General features: G+C 41.6%; 1 protein-coding gene across 7 annotated transcripts in view; it reads right to left on the bottom strand.

The window, feature by feature from the left end:
- Positions 1-16,869, bottom strand: part of plppr1 (phospholipid phosphatase related 1) — a 100,108-nt gene that overhangs the window by 22,150 nt on the left and 61,089 nt on the right. For all 7 annotated transcript variants that reach the window (XM_069923505.1, XM_069923499.1, XM_069923486.1 and 4 more), the window contains one exon: positions 12,437-12,687. In XM_069923505.1, the coding sequence (XP_069779606.1) occupies positions 12,437-12,687 (251 nt within the window). The remainder of the gene's footprint in view (positions 1-12,436; positions 12,688-16,869) is intronic.

Genomic DNA, 16,869 nt, shown 5'->3' with positions numbered 1-16,869 from the left:
AATCTACCTAATTGACTCATTATGTGCATAGTTTCGTAACTCCAAAGAAAATAGGCCAATGACAATTTTTCTCAAGCAAAATATTTCAGTAACACTTGGGTCTAGAGCAATGGTTCTCAACTATCCCTTCTCACTCGCATACTACCTTAAACAATCCCTTACTAATCACAGTGGAAAGAAAAAGGTTGAGAACCACTGGTCTGGATGATAATGGGGTAAATTGTATCAGCAAGTTTGCAGATGACACTAACATTGGAGGAGTTGTATCAGTGGAGAAGGGTTTCAAAGCTTACAGAGAGATCTGGACCAGCTGGAAAAATGGGCTAAAAAAATGGCAGACAGAATTTAATGCAGACATGTGAGGTTTTGTATTTTGGAAGGACAAACCAAGAAACAGCAAACACAGTAAATGGTAGGGCACTGAGGAGTGAGGTTCAACAGAGGGATCTGGGAATACAAATCCATAATTTCCTGAAAGTGGCATCACAGTGGATAAGGTTGTAAAGAGAGCTTTTGGCATATTGGCCTTCATAAATCAAAGTATTGAATATAGAAGTGGGGATGTTATGGTAAAGTTGTATAAGACATTGGTGAGGCCAAATTTGGAATATTTTGTGCAGTTGTGGTGACCTAACTACAGGAAAGATATCAATAAGATAGAAAAAGTGCAGAGAAGATTTACTAGGATGTTGCTTGATCTTCAGGGAAGTTACAGGGAAAGGTTAAACAGGTTAGGACATTATTCCCTGGAGCATAGAAGGATGAGAGACGATTTGATAGAGGCATTTAAAATTATGAGGGGGAGAGAAAGAGTAAATATAGGTAGGCTTTTCCACTGAGGGTAGGTGAGATACCAACCAGAGGACATGGGTTAAGGGTGAATGCGGAAAAGTTTAGGGGGAACATAAGGGGGAACTTCTTCACACAGAGAGTGTAGAATGAGCTGCCAGCTGAAGTAGTAAATGCAGGCTCAATTTTATCATTTAAGAAGAATTTGGACAGATATATGGATGGGAGAAGTATGGGGAGCTATGTACTGGGTGCAGGTCAGTGGGACTTCAGCAAAGAGTAGAAGGGCCAAAGGGGCCTGTTTCTGTTCTGCAATATTCTATAGTTCGAAAGAAAGATAGACAATTTCATTTAAAAGTTATGAAAATTATGCAATCCTTCAGTTAAAATTCTAATACTGTAGATTAAAAAAAGCCATATAAGTAGATAGCATGGAAATGTGCTCTTTAGCCCAATGAGTCTCAAACAACAGTGGTGGGGAGAAGTGACAAAGTGTCACAATGGTGGTAAAGCTGTGAAGTGTGAATAAAAGCTCTCACAAATGTAGGGAGATCAAACACTTTTATTAACTTATAATTAAGGGTAGGGTTCAACAGTAGTCTTCAGAAAGGTTCTAGGTTTAGGCAGTAAACCAGGGTTATATGTGAGTAGATGGGGGCGGAGCCAGCCATCAGCACAGCACACTACTAGTGAATTCCAGTTCACTGCATTCACCCCTTCCTGTAGAATTTAGGGTCTGTGAATGAAGACAGAGAACATGGGATCAGAAAAAAAAGTTGAAAAATATACAGTTATTTACAAATCTACAGATTTAAGTGGTCCAGGGTCTGGAGATCCTGGTGGAGTGCCTTAGCACTGGGGGGGCAATGGACTCCTTGGTTCTCCTGGTCCCCTTGTGTCTCCTGGTCCCCTTGTGAGGGAGGAGAGGAGGGCTGAGTCTCCGGCTCAACAGTAGAGGGGGATGCATTCTCCTCCTGAACCAGATTCCCTGAGGCCCTGTCTGGGGGTAGTGAGAATGAGCTCCTTGGCTCACAGGGCACTTGAGGCCATGGACCATCTGTTCCAGAGGGTGCCAGGTCCTTGATGGAGACAGTGTCCTCTTTGCCCTCCACATAGGCATAAGTGGGATCAGTGTGGAGCAGCTTCACCCTTTCCACCAGGGGGTCAGTCTTGCTTCTCCACGAGTGCTTCCTGAGAAGGACTGGACCAGGAGTGGTGAGCCAGGCTGGGAATGTAGTTCCCAATGTCGACCTTCTTTCGACATTGAATAGGAGCTTTTGAGGCATAGTTTTGATCATGGTACATAGTAGCAACTGGATGGAATTGAGTGCCATAGGGAGGACTTCCTCCCAGCGCAAGTCTGGAAGGCCTTTTGACTTCAGGCTCAGTTTGACACTCTTCCAGACCATAGCGTTCTCCTTTTCAAACTGCCCGTTCCCCTGGGGGTTGTAGCTAGTAGTCCTGCTGGATGCGATGCCCCATGCCAGGAGATACTGAGGTAGCTCATCACTCATAAATGATGAGCCCCTGTTGCTACAAATATAGCTGGATACCCAAACCTGGTGAAAATGCAACCTAGACTAGGGCCTCAAATAGACGGTATATGGACGGTCCTCGGTCCTGGACATGGAATGGCGAACAGGAAGCGGGTGTACTCATCAATAATAGAGAGGAAGAAAATGTTCCTGTTCGTGGAGGGGAGAGGTCTCTTAAAATCAACACTGAGCCGTTCGAAGGGCCTGGATGACTTGATCAGGTGCGCCTTTGTGGAACAGTAGAAGTGCAGCTTGCACTCCGCGCAGACCTGGCAAGACCTGGTCATTTCCTTGATTTCTTTCATGGAGTAGGGAAGATTACGCACTTTGACAAAATGAGTCATGCAGGTAACCCCTAGATGGCAGAGCTCATTATACAGAGACCACAGTTGGCCAGTGTGTGCAGAGGCACAGCTTCCTCTGGATAAGGCATCTGGAGGGTCATTAAGAGCTCCTGGCTGATAGGCAATGTTATAATTGTAGGTAGAGAGCTTGATCCTCCACCTAGCAATCTTGTCATTCTTGGTTTTTCCCCTCTTGACATTATTAAACATGAACGCGACAGAGCGCTGATCAGTGAGGAGTGTATATTTCCTACCAGCCAGTGCCTCACAGCTTCTACAATGGCCTGAGCCTCCTTTTCCACAGAGGGGTTCCAGAGTTCGTGGCCTTGTAATGTCTGAGAAGGAAATGCAACCAGCCTGGCTGTCTGGTTGAGGGTAGCGGCCAGGTCTACGCCTGAATCATCGCTTTCCACTTGGAAAGGAACATTCTCGTCCACCGCGGGCATAGCGGCTTTCGCAATGTTATTCCAGAGGTAGTTAAAAGCCGTTTGGGCTTCAGTTGAGAGGGGGATATTAGTGGCTTTTAAGAGAGGGTGAAACTTATCAGTATAATATAAGAAAAACCCCAGGCATCTCCTCAAAGCCTTTGTGGTCCTGGGAACAGGGAGCTCTAACCGGGGGCACATCCTATTGGAATCAGGGCCAATTATGCCATTCTCCACCACATAGCCAAGGACAGCCAGTCATTTAGTCCTGAACAGGCACTCGTCAAAGTCATAAGTGAGGTTTGCCGCTTTCGTCGCGTGGAGAAAACTCTGGAGGTTGGCGTCATGGTCTTCCAAGGTATGGTGACGTTATCGAGGTAGGGGGAGATGGCCTTCAACCCATACTCATCCGCCATTCAGTCCATCCGCCTCTGGAAGATAGAAACCCTGTTAGTGATACCAAAAGGGACCCTCCAGAATTGATAGAGATGACTATTAGCCTCAAATAGACGGTATATGGACGGTCCTCGGAACGGATTGGCATCTGGTGATAAGCAGCTTTCTGGTTGATGGTCGAATAGACCTGATACTGCACAATATCATTCACCATGTCAGAAATTCGAGGGAGGAGCTACTGTCAATTACTAGCCTGAACTTGTTTTCCCCCTTTACCACTACCACTTGCACTCTCCACGGGCTGGTGCTGGGTTTGATGATACCTTCGTTGAGCAGACGTTGTGTCTCAGACTTTATGAAATCTTGGTCTGCTGTGCTGTACCTCCTGCTTTTGGTAGGTTTGCAGTCCGATGACAGATTCGGGAAGAGTGGTGGGGGGGCGATCGATGTTCAGGGTGGAGAGGTTGCATCTGGGTTCTGATTTTAGAGGCTCTCCGTTCCAAACCGTTACAGGGGGGAGGCACCAGAATATTCCAAGGTCGCGCTTTTAAGGTGACACAGGAAGTCCAGACCCAACAACTCAAGAGCGCACAATTCATCAAGTACAGAAAGGGGAATATTACAGAATTCCCCCCCTCCCTCCCCCCATTAAACAACATTAAACAATGTTGTTTAATACATGTAGAATGCGAATTGGACACAAGTAATATCCGATAATTGGAAGGATACATCTTCACATTGTACTCTGCAAGAGTCTGTGAAGCTTTCAGTAGAGCCCGTGTCAATTGGCCATTTAGCGGAATGTCCATTTACCTTCACACTCACTATGGAGTTTCTGAGCTAGTGAGGTCTGTCCTGATCTAGGACCATCGAGGCCAGGACCCCGGAGACTCCATACTCTTCACTCAAGTTGCCCCCACCATCCTGGGTTGCCCTGTGTGAGTAAGATGGCGTCGACCTTGTGGCGAGGCAAGATTTCCGCCCTCCTTCCTCCTCTGACGATGATGGCACCGAGTTTGAATTTGGGACATGGCAATATGGTCACCGAGCCTTTTTGCACCATTTCCTCATTGCCACTGCCACCCTCGATGGGTTCGGGTGAATTTGAGGCAGACAGCTTTGGGCTGGAATTGGATCCAGAAGCAGTGCAGGCTTCGGACTTCCCCAGGCTTCCTCTTGCACAGCAAATCCCTGCCCAATGCCCTTTCTTGCCACAGCTGGAACACCCTGAGTCTTTAGCCAGGCAACAAGATCAGGGATGCTGGCTCTTGCCGCAGAAAAAGCACTCTCTAGCACGGGAAGTGGCAGCCGTTAGGGCTGGGGTAGTGTGAGCAGCTGGTCCTTGGAAGGGGTCACTTAGGTGAGTGAGCTCGCTGGCTTCGAGGTCATCATATTTGAGTTTGGCCTGTTCCAATGATTTGGCCTAGTCAGGTCCTTATTACCCGATTTGAGTAGTTGCTGCCTCGTGTACCTCGAGCAGACCCCCGCAACTAGAGTGTCTCGGATCTGTTCTTATTTTTTACATCTTTTTTTTGAAAACTTTATTTAAAGATAACAATCAACTTACAATGACAACAAAGAAAAATAGAGAAAAAAAAATTTTCCATATAAAAAAAAACCCACCCCCCCTTCATCCAGCTCCCTTTAAGGGGAGCCAAATATAAAAAAAATACAGTAAATATAAAAAATAGATTCATATACTCCAAATAAGGAGACCGCATTTGAACAAAAAACAAATAATTATTGTGCAAATTACATGTAATTTTTTCCATAATAATACAAGTTCTCAATTAATTAGGCCAATGTGAAATATTAACCTCCACATTATCTTTCCAGGTACTAGCTACACACTTCCGTGCTACAGATAGCACCATCGTACAAAAGCAATTTGAAATTTATCTAACCCAAATCCTTTCAAAGAAACCATATATCCCAACAAAAAAATTGATGGATCTAATGGTAACTTAATTTTAAATTATTTTTCCAAAGTCAACCCAATTCCTTCCCAAAATGGTTGTACTTTAACACAAGACCAGACTGCATGTAAAAAAGTTCCAGTACATAATCCACATCTAAAACAAGAATCCGAATTACTAAACCCATACTTTTTCAATTTCTCTGGAATCAAATATAACTGATGTAAAAAAATTATAATTGACCATTCCTTATCGTACATTGATCACTTTAGTTACACTATCATGACACGTAACCTCCCAATTATCTTCCGGAAAAATATAAGTTAAATCACTTTCCCATTTAAGCCTAGATTTCTCCCAGCCTGGCTTATCCATAGCTTCTTGTAACAAATGATACATATCCAAAATATAACCTTTCTTAGGTACAGAAGAAATCAAAGACTCAAATTTCATCAACATAGGTAAATACATCTCGTACCATAATTCTCTTTTAACAAAGCTCTAACTTGATAATACACAAATAAGGAATTTAGTGAGATATCAAATTTCTCCCACAATTGATTAAAAGAAAGGAATTGAACATCTTCAAAACAATCCTGAATTATCTTTATACCCTTAGAATTCCATAATCATTTGATTTTTAAACAATGAAAAAGGAATAAGCTGATTATAATATAACGAAGTTTAAATTAACAGTTTACCCTTAGATCCTAAAACCCTATTTCTTTTAACCCATATCTTTAACCAGCATATTACATCCTCGCAACAAATTCAAATCCCACTTAAACATAAACTGATGTGTGTCAGCTTCAAATATACAAGCCATTTCCACCTTTACCCAACTCAGAGGTTGATCCATATCCATCAATCTGCTAATAAATTTCAACTGAGCTGCGTCATAATAATTTTGAAAATGAGGTAACTGCAGTCCACCTAGGGCATATTTCCATATGTTTAAATAAAACTACACAAACTAATTTCCCTTTCCACAAAAACTCCCACACTGCTCTATTCAAATCTTGAAAAAAACCCTTTGAAAGCAAACACGGTATGGACTGAAACAAATATTGAATTCGAAGAAAGATATTCATTTTAATGCAATTTACTCGACCAATTAATGTCAATGGTAAATCTTTCCACTTAATCAAATCCATTTTAATCTTTTTTAATAAAGAAACATAATTTAATTAATATAGGGACTGATAATCTGCGCATACTACCACTCCTAAGTATTTAATCTTATCGGACCATTTTAATTTTATAATACTTTTATACTCTGAATAATCCCCATCCCCAACTGGCAATATTTCACTTTTATCCCAATTTACTTTATATCCAGACAATTCACCAAACTTTAACAAACAATCTTGTAAATGTTTCAAAGACTGTTCAGGCTCTGTCAAATATACCAACACATCATCTGCAAATAAATTAATCTTGTATTCATCATCCACAATTTTCATTCCTTTAATCTTATCATTCTGTTGTATTGTCTGAGCTAACGGTTCCATAGCCAATGCGAATAAGGCTGGTGACAATGGACAACCTTGTCAGGTTGATTGCATTAATTTAAATGATGGGGAAATTTGGCCATTTGTCACCACCCTAGCAACTGGATTTGTATATAAAACCTTAACCCAGCCTCAGATCTGTTCTTCCTCATGAACGCAGCCTGGAGCCGCTTCATACCTGCACTTCTTGGTAAGCGTCTACAGATCCAGCAGGTAATCATCGATGGTCTGTCCTGGCTATTGGAAATGTAGAGCAAGTCGATGCTTTGCTAGGACCTCGTTTTGTGACTTCACATATCAAGCCTTCAATGCCTCGATAGCATCATATGTAGAGCAATCCTGGATGACTACATACCCTTTCATTCCTATCCTCGAAATGAGTGCAGACCTCCTGAGTTCATCGGTGTGGAAGATGTCTCTGGTCGTGTTCAGGTAGGCCTAGAAGCAGTCTAAACAGTACGTGAACTCCTCAGCCACATCGGGGGACAAAGGGTTGATCAGCAGCATACCAGGCTTGAGTAGCGCTTCCATCGTTTAGGGAATAAGCTAATAAAATTGTAGCACTAATAAAAGCTCTCATGACTGGAGGGAGAATAAACGCTTTTATTAGCTTATAACTATGGGTAGGGTTTCACAGTAGTCTTGGGAAGGGTTCTGGGTTTAGGTGGGAAACCAGGGTTATATCTGGGCAGATGGGGGAGGAGCTGGGAGGTGGGGCCAACCATCAGCACAACACCTTACCAGTGAATCCCAGTTCACAGCAAGGTGTCAATAATGTACAGTGATAGAAATGTATGGATGCGAAACTGAGGGTGGAAAAAGACTTTGAACGATTTTCCTTTTATAAATAAACTCTATTTTTGGTTAAAAACAATTAAAATTTATATGTCGATAAAAGAATCTTGAATGTCATAGTGCAAAAAATGTAATATATGTCAACTTTTGTCTGCCATAAATGCAAATTCCAGTGCACTGCTTGCCATTCTTCCTTAATCTATCTACTAGTGGTCATCTAAAACTCTGTTGCCCATGCTCAAGCTTGTAAAGCACTCCTTCTGTCAATTACCCATGCATTTCCTGACCAACTCAAGTTCCTATTTCCATTTTCAATTTTTTTTATCCTGGTTCTCCCAGATCTCAATTCCTTCCCATCTCTAAAATTGCTTTTTTCTTCTTAGAGCCTCTCATTGCTATACACACAACAGCCTGACACAACCCACTCCTTATGGTGCATTGGTTCCTGGTGCAGTTTAAAACTCTCCAGGTTATGTGGAGGAGCCAAATGAATAGTGCACTTACACATGATGTGGACAATATCTAATGAAATGATGATGGGCTTATGTAGGACCACATGAACAGCAGGAATCTCAAAGATCACTGAGTCCAGACTACATTCTCCAATTAAGATACCATGTGATTTCACATGGTGCCACACTTTAATTTACACTTCTCAGGAAGAATACAGTCTACATATTAATAAAATGATATACACGGACATCTGTAATTTCATAAAAATTTGTGTACAAGCTCATATGCCTGTCCTACTCTGTCAGTGGGAATATGGATTACCTTCACTCTCAACTTCCTACTTAGCCTGTGCGCCATTCCTATCTCCAGCTGCCGAATTTTGCCTCAACACATTACATCAGGGAGATTACTAACATAACTTTGATTTTAATCACTGCCAAACCTCTCCCACAGAAGACTGTGCCTTCCTTTCACCATGAAGCACTTTGTTGTAAAACTTATGTGCCCTTTCTCGAGCCCCAACTCTCAACTTCATGAATAACACAGGTCAGTCGAAGACACTTTTCAGCCACTAAAGGCAACTATGGGGACCCCCAGCAAAAAGAGGTAAAGATTCAGAACCAATAAACTCCCCCATTCTGATTTCACATGGTGCCACACTTTAATTTACAATTTTCATGAAGAATACAGTCTACATATGGATAAAATGACATTCATGGACATCTGTAATTTCATAAAAATTTGTGTACAAGCTCACACATATGCCTATCCTACTCTGTCAGTGGGAATATGGATTACCTTCACTCTCAACTTCCTACCTAGCCTGTGCGTCATTCCTACCTCCAGCTGCCGAATTTTGCATCAATACATTACATCAGGGAGGTTACTAACATACTCCACATAACTAGCAGGTCATTTATTTCTCTGTCAATCATGGGAGCAGCCAACCAGACATGATTGCCTCTGCAGTCTTGTCTGAAGTGCAGTCACTCTAATACTACCCTTGTGTCCTTACAGAGATATCTCTTAGACAACTTCTCATCAAGCACTGCTAGAGACTGGAATCTGGAGCACAAATCTAGGGCAGCACAGTTAGCATCGCGGTTAGGGCACCATCGTTAAGCACCAGCGACCGGGGTTTGAATCCGAAGCTGTCTGTAAGGAGTTTGTGCATTCTCCCTGTATCTGAGTGTGTTTCTCCGGGTGCTCCGGATTTCTTTCCACCAAATGCATATCGAGGTTGCAGGTCAATTAGGTGTAATTGGGTGGCACGGGCTCTTGGGCCAAAAGGGCTTGTTGCTTAAATTCTAAACATTTTAAAATTTTAAATATAAAAATTTTTGAAATTTAATTTAAATTTATAAAAGCAATCTGCTGGAAGAACTCAGCAGTATCTGTTGGGGGAAAAAGGAATTGTCAACTTTAGGGCTGAATAATCAATTAATCAAAGACACTGCCTTAACCTTCATGCACCATTATTATTAATATTATTTTATTTTTATAGTAATGTTGTAAGATGTTATAATATGTCTGTTTTCACTATGATGCTACTGCAAAACACCAAATTTGATGACTTGTTCATGACAATAAATCCTGATTCAGATTCTGAGGCCCTTCATCATGATGTTATCTCACAGTATTTATAAGGGGGGGGGGGTTCCACCTAAAATGTAGGCATTTTGTTTATCTTTAGCGATGCTGTTCAATGTGCTAAATTCTTACTGGACACTACTGGTTTTGTTCCCATCAAAAGCATCTGCTGTGACTCTGAAGGATCTTTATGGTCTCTTGAGCAAGTGACAATCTGCAGCAGGTTATGGAATTCACCAACCTAGTAGTGAGAAAACTCTTAGTAAATGCAGGAGCATGTTCCATGTCCTTGTGTGAGAGTGGGGAGACCCTAGTGAAGTGGGTGTGAGTATGCCTTTAAGGGCTGACTGATGGCTTATCAACTATGTGGCAGCAGTAAGAAATTCAACTGGAACTTTTCAGAAATGAAGGCTCAAGCCCAAAGTATCAGTTATGTATTTTTTAACCTTTGCTATATAAAGGACACTGTTTCACCTGCTGAGTTTCTCCAGCATTGTGTGTTTTTAATCCCTCTCTGGGTAAATAAGGTTTTTTGGATTAAATTTGTTTCTTTCTTATATTTTTGGCACCTATTTTTGAATTCAATGATGGTAACAATCAGAGTTTATTGTCATATACAGTAGTAGTGTACAAATTCAATGTCATTCTTGCTTGCTGCAGTTGCACAGATACATAAAACACACGAAGAAACAATAAGTATAAATTAAATTTACACAATCCATCACAAGAGAAAAAAAACAATAAATATAAAAGGATAAGTAAGTAAATAGTCACTGTTGTGGTAGTGGAATAAAATTTTTGTTGGTCCTGGAGTAATGCGCAGGTGATATGAGGAGGTTCAAGGGCCTGACAGTGGTTAAAAATATAACTGTTCTTGAACCAAGAGGTGCTGGACTTCAGGCCTCAGTACCTGAAGGTAGGAAGTCAATGCAAATCCTTCGTGATATTGACTGCCTTCTTGAGGCAGCTCCTCACATATGTCTTGAAAGGACAGGAGGTCAGTGCCCTTGATGGACTTGGCTAGATTTGCAACTTTCTGCATCCTGTGTTCCAAACCAGGCCATGATACAACCCACAGTACAGCAGTAGAAGATCAAAAAAGTTTCTGACAATATACCATATCTCCTCAATCTCCTTAGAAAGTAGAGGCATATAGATGTGCCTTCTTCATGGTTACCTCGATAAACTAGCTCCATGAGACACCTCCAAATGTCTCCTTCATTTTAATTCAATTCAACCTCCTCCATATGTTTGGTCAGTTTTTTTTTATATCACCCACTCCGCTTTCTGATTTCTAGAGTGACTGAATCATCACTTTGTTCTGTTGCACATGTTGAGCCAATAGAGAGGTAAGCCTGGAGGCAGAGGAGTGGTTGGAGGAAGAAAGGTGTTGAACCCATTTGCACATTGAGCATCCAAAGAATTAAGGTTAGACCCTCACAAAACCACCCAAGCAGACAAACACTTGATCCCGAGAGTAAAATTCAACACTACCCCACCCCCAATTCATTTTCCCCATTGTCAAGCTATGTCCTTGTAAATCCTTTTTTTTAATAATTATCTATCTTTTTAATGAGTGTTTACACCAGTGATAACATTATGCTTCCATCAATGATGTCTATTAAATGTTCAGAGGTGATCATGGACACATGGAAAAGGAGGATCTGATGAGGTAGGATTTCAAACGGTCTCATCCGTGTGCCATCAGCCTCGGAATCCTCTTTAATTCTTTATTGGATTTATTGCTGATCCCCAATATTGAACCATTAAACACCACAACACTGAACAGGTCCTTCAGCCCATCTAGTCTGTGCTGAATTATCGAAGTCCTCACAGTTCTTTTTTTTTGCGTACATCCCACCAAAACTGCTCAGAATTTTAAAGACCCCTCTCAGGTCAACCAGAGGAAAGATGCATAAACAGTTCAGCTTTTCCAAATCCTAATTTTATTTTCTCCCCATTGAAGCCATAACCTGCCAGGATAACATTTTTCAGTTACTGAGTGATGTAACAAGTTTGTTTTGCCAGCAATGCATTCCATTTGGATTCCATCATATTTCTTGGAAAATTAATGAGGCACATGAATCATTTATGTTGTGATGCGTTGTTTACATTTTAATTAAAATTTTTTAAAATTAGAGGTAAAACAAGTTTTAAGTTACGGGAAAGGGGAAGGGGCAGATAGAAAACTAAAGGAAAGGTCTGTGATAGAAGGATGATAACTCCTGACATCCAGACTAACTTGAACCTTTCCCTATGTCCTTCCTCTCCTCTCTCTGCATCAAAAAACTCTTGTACCCAGCCCCAACAAGATTTCATCGACCAGAAGCACTGCTGACCCGATTTTATTCTCTACAGAGGAACAAGCCTGTTGATTTTTGCTCATACCTAAATGAAGGGCTCAGGTCCAAAACATTTGTTATGTATCTTTATCTTTGCTACTTAAAAAATGCTACGTGACTTGCTGACTTTCTCCAGCTTTTGGGAAAGTTGATTCTCCACAGATCCTCCGTGACCACTGATTATTTATGGTGATCTTGCACTTAGGAACAGGTGATCAAGCTAGTGTTAATCAGAGGAGTCTGATCTCAGAATTACAAAGTTGTGTGAGGTGGGAGTGTAACATGAAGTCAACATCTGACAACAGGAACCTATCAACCATGTGAGAAAGCACAACCTTACCGTGGCATACAAGGCACAGTAGATGCTCAAAGACGCGTCTTTCGATGGAAAGGACCTCCGTGCATTTGCGATAACCTCCGGGTTCCCAGTGCAGATGTGTTCATTGGTTATAAAGCGTGAGCGGGAGCGACAGTCGGCTCCTGTGTAATTAGGTTTGCAAACGGTTATAAAGTATGGGGTGAAGCTCCCTGTGACCACTTGGCCCGCATTTACGAATATATCCGTGGCAAACAGTCCAAAGGCAAACACCCCTGTGGAGGAGAAAGGAACAGAGACTCATGAATGGATTACAGACCATTTTGCAGTCTGAGATTAAGCTATATCACTTATTCACATCACATAAAGCTGGTTGTAATGTGACAAATGGCTCACTCCTAATGCCCCAAAACCTTTCCACCACCTACAAGAAATAAGAATATTGCCCAGAATGTCCAATACTACAAAAAAACCCAAGGCCATCCAGGACAACTGCACCCCTCAACCACCCAAAAAATTCATCAAATACAGTGACTGCAAATCACAAATGCAGGTGCAGTTACCGTATTTGACAGCATACAAGACCCATGGGCATACAAGCACCCCTTCCCCCCCCCCCCCAATCTAAACAGGAGATTTTAGGAAAAAATTGTTTTATTGTACTTATGGGTAAGTTAGTGAATGGGTTCCTCCTGCAAGGTCCATGTAGATAATGCCTTCACTCACCTCAATGGAAACTCTGCAGTCTTGCATAGTCAAGATGCTGAAGCCTCCTCAAACACAGGCAACAGCAGTAACTTGTCCTCCTGCCCGCTGCACGCCAAGGCTCAGGCTGCTTCCCCCACTCTGCGCAAATGCCAATTGATTGACAGGCACATCAGGACGCGCTAGGGCGGGATGGAGAAAAGCTGGCCTCCAGGACAAAGGGCAGGACCTATTGGGGAGCAGATGATTGATCGCTTGCTTTAAGGGGAGCACTGGGCCTCAGTGATCAGGCTCGACACTGAGGTTTTTGTTCAACAAACACACCACCCCCCCCCACCCCGTGCAAATTGAATGAGGTGCGGGGGCAGGCCACAGTGAGTAAGCGGTCAGTCAAGCTGAGCACAGCACCAAAGAGGGCAGACAAAGAATTGCTGGAGGAATTCACCATATCAGTGAGCATCCATGGGTAGAAATGGTCAGTCAATGTTTCAAGTCTGGACCCTTTATCAAGAGTGAGTTAAAAAAGGTAAAATACATATAAAAAGGGAGAAAGAAGCTACAAGATGAGCCTGGAGATGATGAATCCAGGAATTTTGTTTTGGTGGGTATGTTTTTTTGAGAAACATGTGTTTCATGTTTAACCTCCCTTATTTAGTTTGGAATGCAAAAGTGTCAGTACTAGCCATAATATACCCTGGGCATTCTTCCTGTCCTTTGATGACCATTAAACCAGCTGTCATCCATCTCTTGGCTTTCACTACAGAGAAAAATTATACAATGTATCTCAATAAATTACTTGAAAGGACCAAGATGAACTGAACGCAATAACCAAACTAGAACTTGGGTTGGCTGTGTTCAACTTTTGCATTAACCTCTGATATGAGGAGAGTAACAGCTATTTCAATATTCTCTTTGTCTGGGTAGAATCTCTGAGGATTGTTGCCACCATTGTTCGCAAGGCATCAGGCCCTGACGGCATACCTGACAGGATACTGAAAAATCTGTGCCAACTAACTAGCCGACATTTTCAATCTCTCTTTGCTATAGTGAAAGATCCCCACCTGCTTCAAAAGGGAATAAATTATCCCAGTGCCCAAGAAGATTAGGGCGAGCAGCCTCAACCAGTAGCATTAACTTCTACTGTAATGAAATGCTTTGAGAGGCTGGTCATGGGCAGAATTAACACGCACCTATGTAAATGTATCTTTACCTTTGCTATGTAAAGGCACTGTTTGACCTGCTGAGTTTCTCCAGCATTTGTGTGTGTTTTTTCACTTAACCAGCTCGGCCTTCAGTACCATTATTCCCTCCTTACTGGTCAAGAAGCTACAAACTCTTGGCCTCTAGAACCTCTCCTCTGCAACTGGATCCTTGATTTTATTTCATTGGAAGACCACAGTCTGTACGAATTAGAAACAATGTCTCCTCTTCACTGATTGTCCACACAGTCGCACCCTATGGACGCGTGCTTAGTTCACTGCTCTACACCCAAGTTCTATGCTATCTACAAATATGCAGATGACACTACAGATGTCAGCAGAACCACCACAGCAATGAGGAAGCGTGCAGAAGGGAAATAGCTCAGCTCTTTAAGTGGTGTCATATCAACAACCTTGGGCACAATGTTAGTAAAACCAAGGAGATGATTGTGGACTTCAGGAGAAAGTTATAGGAAGGTGATCCAGTCCTCATCAAGGGCTTAGTAGTGGAGAGGGTCAAGAAGTTCAAATTCCTGGGTGTTAACATCTCCGTGAATCTGTCCTAGAGCCTCCTTGTTGATACAATCACAAAGAAGGCTCGCCAGTGGCTATACTTTGTAAGGTGTTTGTCACCGAAGACTCTCGTAAACTTCTACAGGTGTACTGTGGACAGCCCTTTGGCTGGTTGCATTGCTGTCTGGTAAGGAGGTGGCAAATCTCAAGACAAGAAAAAAATACTCCAGAGAGTTGTTGACTCAACCTGCAGCATCACAGGCACAAGACTTCACTCCATCGAGGACATCTACATGAAGCGGTATCTTAAAGAAGCAGCCTCTATCTTCAAAGACCCTCATCACCCAGGCCACGTCCTCTTCACTCCACTATCATTGGGAAAAAGGTACAGGCGCCTAAAGATGAACACTCAACTGCACAAGGACATTCAATGAACCAAAGACACTGCCTTACTTTTGGTGCACTAATTTTTTTAAATATTTATTATTGTAAGATGGTTTATAATATTAATGTTTGGACTCTGACGCTGCTGCAAAACACCAAATTTCATGATTTGTTCATGACAATAAATTCTGATTCCTGCCTTTTCACCCTATCACTTGATATCAACACCAATAATAACAAATTATTCCTTCATTATCACACTGTCTTTTGTGGGAACTTTCTGGGCATTAACAGTTCAATAGCAACAACATTCCCACAAAGTACTTCAGTGGACATGAATTTCTTCAGGATATCCTAAGCTGGCAAAATCACAAATCTAATTACAAGGTATAGATCCACAAGTATCAGGTCAGATTTCAGAATTATTCTCAGAGTACATGGCATCACATACAACCCTGAAATTATTTTTTCTGTGGTTGAGGTAGAACTACCTTCTTATTGGTAGTGCAAAAAAAAATGTACTCAATGTAAAGAAATAAAGAAATATGAACAAACTGACTGTCCAATACGGAGAGAAAATATTCAATAAATTGCAGAAGTAAAAGTCCTAAAATGAGTGCCTGATTGAGTTTGTTGTTGAGGAATCTGATGGCGGAAAGGTAGCAGCTGTTCCTGATCCTGGTGGTGAAGTTCAGGAACAACTGCTACTAGTCATCAGTAGACCAAGTTATTTGGTCAAAGTATTTGATTACTGTTCCCAGGATATGGCAAAGCTTCCATTTCCCAAGCATACTTATCCGGGCCAGAGATGCCCCAAATCAGCAACAAGCAACAGATTTCTTCTCATCCTGTCCCCATCTCCCGACACTAAATGGGTGACTCAAGCACCATCTAAAAGAGTTACATTCTCACTGGATACAAGGACTCATTTGCAACTTGTGCAAATAGATCACAGTGAAAATTTCAATATTTTATTAAGTATTTACCGAAGGCTTAAAAGAATTATTGAGGACCCCAACCATCGATCATATAGTGTCTTTGACCTATCAGGAAGAAGGTATAGGAGCAGAAAATTAGGACTGCCTGGCTGGGAAAGAGCTTTTCCTGCAGGTTATGAGATTGATGAATGGTACCCTGTCACCTTGGGTCTCTTCTCAAGGAAAATTTATTCCAAAATATTTATACATTTTTATGCTTTATTTTATCTTGATGTATTTATTGATTTCATATGCTTTTTATTACGTGTATGTATGGACTGTGATCTAGAGAAGCTTTATTTGTCTTGTTGTATTTGTGCAGTGTTGATAATAAACTTGAAGATACTGTACATGGCAGTTCAGTAGATACCAAAGTAAATTTGATGCCAATCACACATTCAAGGCAATTTGAGAGCCCATTTTAATCCATCATTCATTTTGGACCCTTACTCTTTATCCCTTAGGCCAATGTTGCTAAGTAACATTATCAATTGATCTTCTTAATGTATTAACCATCTTCTCTTACGAAGTGGCATGTGGATTGTCAATAGTTTTATAGCCCATGCATAATAAGCAGAGTTTCCCTACAAGAACTATCAATCTGCTTCTGACCCAGTTCTGCAACACATCACCTTAAACTTTAATTGGTAACTCCAAAGTTCTTCCAACTTTGATTGAT

The sequence above is a fragment of the Narcine bancroftii genome, chromosome 1 (genome assembly GCF_036971445.1).
Source record: "Narcine bancroftii isolate sNarBan1 chromosome 1, sNarBan1.hap1, whole genome shotgun sequence".
Lineage (NCBI taxonomy): Eukaryota > Metazoa > Chordata > Chondrichthyes > Torpediniformes > Narcinidae > Narcine > Narcine bancroftii.
Note: the sequence above shows the minus strand (reverse complement) of the source record. Positions and strands in the feature narration are given on the sequence as shown.